The 10,748-nt window shown below is 36.9% G+C and overlaps 1 protein-coding gene across 1 annotated transcript; it reads right to left on the reverse strand.

Moving 5' to 3' along the window:
- Nucleotides 1–5,235: 5,235 nt before the first annotated feature.
- LOC112543297 (olfactory receptor 10AG1-like) lies at nucleotides 5,236–6,174 on the reverse strand. Its single transcript, XM_088142525.1, has one exon. The coding sequence runs from the start codon at nucleotides 6,172–6,174 to the stop codon at nucleotides 5,236–5,238; it is 939 nt and encodes a 312-aa protein (XP_087998651.1).
- Nucleotides 6,175–10,748: the final 4,574 nt, after the last annotated feature.

Below are 10,748 nucleotides of genomic sequence, written 5' to 3' on the forward strand. Positions count from 1 at the left end.
CCACTACTTAGGCAAAGATGGCTGAAGCATTCTTTAAGCTCTGGGAAACCAGATAACATTCAGAAGAGCCTTAAGCAAACAGCTCCCTGATCAGTGGAAAAGTCTAAGAAGGAGGGAAGATACAGCACAATCAGACTTGAAGATTCTGTTATTGTAGTCTATCTCAATAAAGTATAGTTCTGCTCTTCCTCTGGAGTTGATTTTCTGGTCTGGTCTACCTATTGGGGCTGACCGTACCTGTGGGGATGGCCATGCATCTAGGCTAAGGTGCAATCGTAGGTCACTGTGATAAGGCAGGAAGGCAGCTGGCAATCAGGAAAAAACATCTCTGTAAGGGTTCACTAAAAGTTCAGCAATCTGTAGCACCCCTGGGTGGAGAGCTAAAATTATAATTAACTTGGTAATGAGTGCACAGTAGGAATGTGCAAAGAGAGAAGAAAGTGCGCAGATGCAGCTTGCGAGCCAAGTGGAAAGGGTTGACAATGTGCATGAGCAAGAAAGCAGTGGGAGCAGGAGCAACTTCCAACTTCCTGGTGGCTTACCCATTGACTTTCCTTGTGGGAAGCTGGCAGGGAGCATTGGAAATCTTTCTTCCTTCCTTCCTTCCTTCCTTCCTTCCTTCCTTCCTTCCTTCCTTCCTTCCTTCCTTCCTTCCTTCCTTCCTTCCTTCCATCATATTAAGTCCATGTATCATATTTCTATAAATCATTGAATGGTAAGGGAAAAAACCCACAATGTTACTGCATGTAGTAATATGATGTATCAAGGAATAAAATGTAATGCAGCTGTGATATAATTGTTTACTACAAGATTTTTTTATGAAGGAAAGAAGACAAAATGCGACACACTCAGCTCCTGGAGGGTGAAGTGTGGCAATTTAGAATATTATCACTTCCATCTCTCATTTCTTTTTGCATTGTATTCCGAAAACAAAGCAGTACTCCCATAGCAGATAAGAGATTGAAGTTCAAAAGCTAACAAAAGAGTAAAATTTAGCCCACTTTGGTAATCCCCAAAGTTGGAAGTACAGTGGTATCTCGGGTCACGAACGCTTCTGTTCACGAACAATTCGGGTCACAAACAGCACCGTTCGCAAAATTTTGCTTCTGTTCGCGAACTCCGCATCGGGTGACGAACAGGATCTGCGGCCATTTTCCCTGCTGTGACACATGGTCGTGGCTTCCTGTAGGGAGGGGGACTCTCCCTCCAAACAATAACCGCCTCCCCACCCGCCTTCCTGTCCTCCACGCCAGAAGTCACCTCGAGCAAGGTTAGCATTCTCTCTCTTCATACTGTACTGTACTGTACTTTGTTTCATATTTTTGTGGTTTAAAAAAAAAATACATATGGTTCAGAAAGGATTAACCGTATTTGCATTGAACCTTATGGGACAATTTGATTCGGGTCGCGACCAATTCGGGTCACGACCAGAGTCGCAGAACGAATTAAGTTTGTGAACCGAGGTACCACTGTATTCCATCTCTAGCAGCAAAAGTCTCCATTTTAGGAGATGGTATTATTGAAGGGCAGTCATGCAGTATTCCCCTTCCTTATCTTACTGTCTCACCCATAAAAAGAAGGGCCAAAGGATACTTCAGGACTGAGGGGAAAAGCTGCTGGAAAACATAGTTTTAAAAAATGTTAAGTTCTAAGGTTCATCTGAAGACCCTGAGTGCACTGATATGGGATATTTCTCAGGGACATCTATGTCATTAAGCCTACATGACAAAGTGCTCTGTAATCCCCTGAAATTCCTTTAAAATGTGAGAAACTTTGAATACCATGTTGACTTTCTTCTTAAGGAGCTATATATGATGGGATTAGACACATACCATATGTTTAAACAAAAAACCATGCAAGAGAATCCAGAACCGGTGAGTAGACCAGCTCTTTGGAGTATCCATGAACAAAGAGAGGATGGGAGATCACCCACATGCACTCCAAGCAGTACTTCTCATGAGGAGACCACAAGACAATGGTCCCCAGTGGGTTTTGAGCACTGGGAGACAACAGGAATAGTCATCTTGCTTGTAACTGGGGTCGGCACCTGTTTTACCAATTGTCAAAGCACTGGCCAGGTGTAAGACAAATGATTCTTTTAGACCCAGAGACAATGAACACACCAGTAGGTAAGGAGATTTTAAGTTTTATTGTTACCTTTAGCAAACAGATTTAAACAGGAATATAAGAATTAGCAGATAGCATTGAATAGAAATACAAAAACATAGTATGAAAACATAACATACCAAGCAAGATGATAAAACTCTTCCCTTACTGTTGGGAACTACCATAAGGGGACAGTGGAGAGACCCCAAGATGGCTTAGACAACACAGCACCTAGTCCCAAGGCCTGTGTCCACACTCCAAACTCCAGGGCAATGCCAGAGCTTTTTATCAAAGTCTGGCACTACAATCCCATGTCTCTGTTTTCGAGTCAAGTGCTTTGAGAGTGACCTTGACCAGATCTTATACCTGCTCATCAAAAGAATCAACAGCCTGGGAACTGTGTAATTGTGTTTAACCTAAACAATCCTGAGGGTTTCCCCCCCCCCCCCCGCACTCCTAAGTAAAAGGGAAAACAAGCCAATAAACATTATTAAGATTCAAAGTGAGCTTTCTTAACATGTGCAGAAGAAATCAAACTATGTCACCTAAACTCCTCGAAATAACAATGGTCTTCCGCATTGCCACTACAGCCCTTTTAAAGGACACTAAGTTTGCAAATCTCCTTTCCTAATCACATTTGGAAATTGCTTGTTAACTATCTTTTAAACCATTAGGGACCTTTGGATCAACAAGTGAGAAAATGCCAGGTGAGTGTCCTTCAAACCTTCATGAAGAAAACTTTAAACATAAGATTAAGAACTTAAAAAGTTTGAACTAAACAACAAAAGCTAAACAAAACTTTGATCCTAGAAAGTTACAAATGGATTAAGAGTCCAGATAAATCTGGAATAAGTTTTTGGAATTAATTATAAAAAATCCTTCCTGTGGAAAATAGATTTGTTTGGACTTTTGCAAAGACAAAATAAAGATAAGCCACTTTAAACATTGGACACTAGAGGGAAGTAAAGATTTTAGTGAAAGGAGAAAAATACACAAGCCTGATTAACCACTAACTGGATGTATAAAATGACACAAAATACTTTAACACTGCAAATATTGAAGGACACTTTTGAAAAATGGAATCAGGAGTTAGTATCAACTATGACAATAGCAATGTTTGCTTCTATGGATAGACTGTGTCCAAAAGAGATTTTGGAAGAGGCAGATGAAGAACAAGTTCTACTTGGCAAGACAGAGATGGCATCGAAAATGGATCTACAAATGACAGGTTATGAGAATGACATGGAAAAGGATGTCACACTGGACATACAAAAGAAACCAGTTGTTGCTTTAAAAATCAAAAGGGAAATACAAATAATAAACCAAGAGAGTGTTCTGAATGCTAGATTTACAAAAGAGGCTTGTTAAAGCTTTGAAGAATCTTGTGAAAAGAGACAAAGAAGAAATGAAATCAAATTCTATGGCATTATTTGAATGGACTAAAGATTAAGACTCTTAGAAGTAAAAGGAAAGAATATAAACTTGGTTTATTTGATGAAGGTTAAAAAAAGACACGTTGTTATTTCTGGTAACCCTTAATGGACTTTCTGCTGTTACTAGGTCTGAAAAGATGATGCTTTATGGATTTATCTATAGATAAGAGATGAGATATGGGATGAAGAGATCATTGCTTATAAACTAAGAAGGGGTGAAGAGTTACAAAAATATTGATACATGTTGTGATGAAGGTTGGAAGTCACTCCTTTATATATTTCTTTTCTTTTTTTTCACTAAATTCTTCCTCAATAAAATTATCTATCATCTATCCTTTCTGGATTAGAACCAAAGGGCCTGGTGGCAAAACTTTATTAATAGGATGAGGCTTAATTTCTTCTGTTTTGAGGATGAATAGACATACTAGAAAATCTCAGTGCTACCAGCCCAAAATATTTATAATGCAAATTAATCTTATATTGTTATTTCCTGTCTCCTCAATTCTTCTCCTACCAATGTAATATCTCAGACAGGGAGAGTGGGGCAATAATATAATCTACCTGCTTTACTCAGAGGATCAGTTATTTATCAACAATTAAAACATTAAGAATAACATTGTTTGAAGAGATAGTATAATTGTTCCTCTGATGTTTCCTGCATCATCCAAACTCGTCCTTTGTTCTTTGTTACAAATGGCTGCTTGATTTATTATGAGATCTGCGAGAGTCTCTTTCCTTTTGGTTCATTTAGATGTTAGTCACCTCCTTTTCCTTTCTCTCTTTTTAATTCCATCCTCCAATTTGCCTGAGTTTTTCACTTAGACTGTTCATTATTACAAGGCTCAAGCCACATATATAGCAGTCCCACAGTGGAGATTTGTCTCTTTCTGCTGCCAAAGTACCCCAAAGGAGACTTTTCAGGGACACATTAAAAGCCCCTGACCCAAATATATCTTTCTAGAGAAAACAAAGCACTGGCCCAGCTATATGGTCACAAATTAGACAACTATCCCTTCTACAAAAACACTTTCTTCCTCATTGCTTCAAAGGCACACCCTAATTGTCTCATTGATGTGACTAGGCCCCTGATGTGTTACATCCAAGGAAATAAATTGCTGCTGGATCCAATCATGTACATATATTCTAATCTGAATAAATCTATAGAGGGGTACTTTAACCCAGCCCCCCTTAGGAATGTCTTGCAACCAGTAGGGTCAGTAAATCAATCTGTACTTCAGTGTGATTGTGCCTGGTCTCCAGCTCAAATGTACCCCTAAAAAGTTATTTTATACTCCCAATGGAGCAAGAGTCCCCTGCTCCTCAGCAGGAGGAGTGGTTCACATCTATGCATTGTTATCATAGTGAATTGGTATGGTCTCCTTATATCTGACCTTAATCTTCTAGACTGCATACTGCCTCCTTTTTGCTACATTCCTTAAACTGTCTGGCAGCCTTCCTTCTAGGGAAATTGTCAGGCAACATTTGACTTGCACTCTGCCAGAATAATAAGCTTAAATTTCCTTCCTGGGCTCTTCCCTTGTTTTGAATAAATCTGTCTCCAACTCTAGGTCATTCCAGATTTAAAGGTAAAATCAACCACTGGCATCTTCTAGAATTTATTCTACCCCATAAACATTTTTGTGAGAACTGTAATCTGATGAAGAGATGAAACCAACTGATATACTTGGATTATTACCTAAAAGAAGATCCATATCCTTGCTATTGACTTCTTGAAAGCAGCTTTTATCTCTTTATTCCTCAAGCTGTAAATAATGGGGTTCAAGCTTGGAGTCACTACTGTGTAGAGCAGGGAAAGAATCCTGTTATTGTCCACAGAATACTCTGAGTTGGGACAAATGTAGGTAGCAGTGATGGATCCGTAGTAAAGGAAGACAACAATGAGATGTGAGGAGCAGGTGGAAAATGCTTTGCGCCTGTTCTTGGCCACTGGCATCATGAGAATAGTGGAGATGATGAGAATGTAGGAAATGAGGATGAGCAAAAGGGGAACCAGGACAAATACCACAGTAAGTGTGGCGTTGGCCACTTCATTTTTGTAGGTATTGGTGGAAGTCAGTTTCAGAACAGGCATAAGATCACAGAAGAAATGGCTGATTCTATTCGACCCACAGAAGGGAAGGGTGAAGATTGAAACAGATTGCCCCAAACCCACAAAACTCCCAAAGGCCCATGAGATGGCAGCTAGCTTAGCACATATACCAGAGTTCATGATATAGGGGTATTGCAAGGGTTTGCAGATGGCAACATACCGGTCATATGCCATCACACAAAGAAGACAACACTCAGTAACACTAAAAAGAAGGAACAAGCACATTTGAATCCCACAGCTCCAAAAGGATATAGACTGTTTCTCTGATAACAAATTCACTAGCATCTTTGGGCTGATGGTCGTGGTATAGCCAATTTCCAAAAAGGCTAAGTTCCAGAGGAAGAAGTACATTGGGGTATGAAGAGTAGGACTGAGAAAGATGAGGACCAAAATCAGGCTGTTGCCCATCAAGGCCATGAAGTAGAATATTAGAACCAGACAAAACAGAAGTTCCTGTACAGACTGGAAATCTGAGAAGCCCAACAGGACAATCTCAGTGAGACAGGACTGGTTGTCTTTTTTCATGGTATCCTCCAGATCAAAGCCTGGGAACACAAGAGGAATGTTAAATAAATAATGAATTCTTCTTAACATTATTAGCACTTAAATAGGCTTCTCACACTAGAGACCTTTAACCTGATCATCAAGGATCTGTCATTCCTGTTAGGTAAAGAATGTCCTTTTCCATCTATACAGAACATCAACATGTGCATGAATTTCAGCTTCATCTCTCCCAGGCTCAAAAGAATCAAATACCAAAACATAACTAAAAAGTTGACAATAATTCTCTCTTAATGTTCCACCAAACTTCAATTAAAAAATAAAACTTCTTTTCATGAAGTTGCACACTGGGAGGAATAAACCCACCGAACATGATCTTAGATGAATTACAAAGTATTCATCTTACTTTATGAGTCATTTTCTGATGCTTTTTATATAAATGGAATATTTCTTCTTAAGGACAACTGGAAATGTTGTCATCTTCCCTGGCAATTTCAGTTCTTGAAGTTTCCCCTTCCATACATGAGTCTTCATGTAGTCTTTCCTCTGGAAAAAAATATTTGATATAATGTAGGCTGTTTACATCAGTCAACATCAACAATTCTGAAGGAACCACTGGAATCCTAAAGGATCTGAAATTCCAGAGAGACTGGAGGACTTTTTCCCTAACAAGGTCTCATGACAAAAGCCCATCCTGGGGATTTAGTAAATAAATACCAGATGACAACCTGTATCTTGGGGAGGCAGTCCTTGCAGTAGAGTTAGGAAGCCCATTGACCTCAGATGCTAGATATCTAGATAAATTGTTTTACAATTTCCATGACTCTCTGACCATTTGCCGTGCTGGCTTGTCTTTTTTTTTTTTTTTTTGGTATAAATTTTTATTATTACATAATAGAGAGATTTGACTTCCAGTATCCTAACAGTAAAAACAAATATATGCGTGAATAAGCTGCTATTTCTATTCTACTTCTTAAATTATTAAACACCAAAGTAATTTTTTAATTAGCATTCTTTGGGGAATTTATCTAGGGTTCAGTTCTGTTTTCTCATCCAGTGTTCATATTCCATCCAATCTTCTTTATATTTCTCCAAAGTCTTATCTTTAATCCACGCTGTTATCTTTGCCATTTGCTTGAAGTGGTTCAATTTCTTCTTCCATTGTAGTTCCCAATTCTCAATCTTCTCTGACTTAAATAGATATAAAGAACTGGACCAAGTAGAAAAGTTAATGAGAAAAAAGGGGAAATCAAAGGAATATATTATAAAAATGGATTACATAAGAAAAGAGATTATGTCTATCCACGCAGAAGAAATTGGGAGAAAAATAATTTTTATGAAACAGAAGAGTTTGGAAATGGGAAATAAACCAAGTAAACTTCTATCATGGCAAGTAAGGGAAAAGCAAAGGAGAAACATGATCTTAAGAATTCAGCATAAAGACAAGATGATACAAGATGAAGAACAGATTCAAAAGATTTTTCAAAGTTACTATGAAAAGTTATATAAACAAAGTCCAGAAAATGTAAATAAAATGGAAGAATATTTGAAGGATTGCAAAATAATGAAGTTTACAAAGGAAATGGAAGAAAACTTAAATGAACGGATAACATCAATGGAAATTGATTGGGTGATAAAAGAAACTAAATTAAATTCTGCCCCTGGTCAAGATGGCTTCCCTTATGAATTCTATAAAACTTTTAAAGAAAAATTATTAATTCCATTACAAAAAACCTTAAATACAATTCTGGAAGAACAGAGAATGCCAGAAACTTGGAAGGGAACAAATATTACTGTAATTCCGAAACCGGATCGAGACTTAACATTAGTGAAAAATTATAGACCGATCTCTTTGTTGAACTGTGATTATAAACTATTTTCTGCAATTCTGGCAAGAAGATTAAAAAATCAGTTAAAAAATTATATACATGTAGGTCAATCAGGATTTTTGCCTAATAGACATACAGCTGATAATGTAAGAACGGTATTAAATGTTATTGAGTATTATGAATATCATCATCAACAAAAATTGCCTTTGCTCTTCCTTGATGCTGAAAAAGCATTTGACAACATATCTTGGAGTTTTATGAAATTAGTTATGAAAAAAAGAGGAGTAGGAGCTAAGTTTGAAAGAGCATTGGAAACAATTTATAGTGAACAATTGGACAATTGACTCAAAATATAGTTATACAAAAAAGAACCAGACAAGGTTGCCCTTTATCTCCATTAATTTTTATTACAGTTTTGGAAATTTTATGTCAAAAAATTAAAGATAATGAAAATATAAAAGGATTGAAAATTGGGAAACAAGAATATAAGTTGAGAGCATATGCTGATGATGTGGTATGTATTTTGGACAATCCAATAGATACTGCCAAAAACTTACTGGAAGAAATTAAGAAATTTGGTCAAGTGGCAGGTTTTGTTATTAATAAAGATAAAACGGATGTAATTACAAAGAACATCTCAAAAGAAGAAATAGAGGAATTGGAAGAAATACTGAAGATTAAAGTAGTTAAGAAAACAAAATACTTAGGAATAAATTTAACCTCCACAAATAAATCTCTTTTTGAAGAAAAGTATATGAAAAAGTGGAGGGAAATAAAACAGGATATTATTAAATGGAGTAGACTGAAATTAAGTTTATTAGGAAGAATGGCATTAGTGAAGATGAACTTATTGCCTAAAATGAATGTTTTATTTCAAACAATACCAATTATAAGGAATGAAAAAAAATTTATAGAATGGAAAAGAGATATTTTGAAGTTCATATGGGATAATAAAAAATCAAGAATTCGTTATATACATTTGATTAATTTAAAAGAAAGAGGAGGATTTGGTCTCCCAGATTTACAAGTATATTATGAATCAGCCTGTCTTACTTGGATTAAAGGTTGGATTTTACTGAAGGATGCAAGGAAATTAGATTTGGAGGCCTTTAATAAAATTTATGGTTGGCACACATACCTTTGGTATGGAAAAGAAAAAAAAATCAAATATTTTTAAAGAATATCCTAAGACAGAGTATTTTTAGAGTCTGAAAAAAATACAAAGATAGACTAGAAGTTAAAACACTGATGTGGCTGTCCCCCAAAGAAATTCAGTCTAGTTATATGAAAAATTGAGATACCACATGTTTGAAATATAGAGATATTTTGATTAAATATAATGGGAATTATAAAATGAAAACACAGGGGGAATTACAAAAAGATTGGCTTAAATACCATCAGTGGAATGCAGTCTTTCAGCAAGATTTAAAAGAAGGATTTCAAAAAGAGGAATTGGAATTTGAAAAAGTTGTTAAACGTGAGGAGAAAATTATGTCGAAAATATATAGAAGTTTGCTGATATGGAAAACAGAGGAAGAAAATGTAAAACATTGTATGATTAAATGGGCACAGGATTTAGGACATAATATTATGATGGAAAGGTGGGAAAGATGGTGGGAAAAAGATATAAAATTTACAGTATGCCAAGATATAAGAGAAAATAGTTACAAAATGATGTACAAGTGGTACCTGGCCCCAAATAAATTGGAAAAAATGTATAAAAAAATAGAGGTTAAATGTTGGAAATGTGGGGAGAAGGGTGCCTCCTTTTTTCACATGTGGTGGAGCTGTAAGGAAGTGAAAAAATTATGGGATATTATACATAAACATATAGAAAAGATGATTGGGATGAACTTTGTTAAAAAGCTAGAATATTATTTGTTGGGGATGCTTGATGAAAAAATTAAGAAAAAGTCATGGAATTGTATTATGTCTGCAACAGCAGCCGCAAGAATGATTATTGCTCAACATTGGAAACATTGGAAGCCGTGCTGGCTTGTCTTATAGGAATTGTAGCCCAAAAGATAATGCCTTCAGTGGCATAACTGATACCATCGCTACACTTCCTGCCATGGGGATCCATAACCACATGGAAAATCTTTGGGCAGAGCACCATTTTAATATCTCTCCTCTTCCCTGAGCTCCAGAAATGCCAGTTTATTTTGATGCAGCTTGCGAGCCAAGTGGAAAGGGTTGACAATGTGCATGAGCAAGAATCAGGGAGTAAATGATGTCAGGTGACTGAAAGTGGTAAGGATGGCATCTTTAGTATCCGTAAAAAGCATGGGGATAGATAGAGTAGAGGGCAATGCAAGTGTACCCATGGACTCATCATTGCACACTCTGCGTTGTTTATCACTCTGTGGCTGAAGGATGTACAGTTTATTACTTTGTTTTTCACTTCTTGCAAGAATGTATAAAAATTCTGTTAACTTGAGAGCTTTTGTGCCTGCCTTGGAAATTATTCCCCTGCAGCCTACTCTGCACAGAATAAATACTTCATTATCTCCACCCACCCTGGTGTGTTTATTGGGCAAAATTGCATGCCAAGCTAAACCCCCAGAGTTCCTGGGACAACAATCACTCACCCTGTCTGTCACCAGGCTAAGGATGTTCTGGGCCATCCAGCCATCAATTTCTCAATGAATGTCCATTCTTTTGAATCCAGTTGATATTTATCATTTATCTAGACATATCTACCAAAAACAAAATCCAACAACTAATATCTCTGTGCCCTAATCCAATCAAAGGGACCTGCACAACACAGAC

Source organism: Python bivittatus, unplaced genomic scaffold (genome assembly GCF_059951505.1).
Source record: "Python bivittatus isolate LINGU-HERP-01145 unplaced genomic scaffold, Pbiv_v1 ctg000440_np1212, whole genome shotgun sequence".
Lineage (NCBI taxonomy): Eukaryota > Metazoa > Chordata > Lepidosauria > Squamata > Pythonidae > Python > Python bivittatus.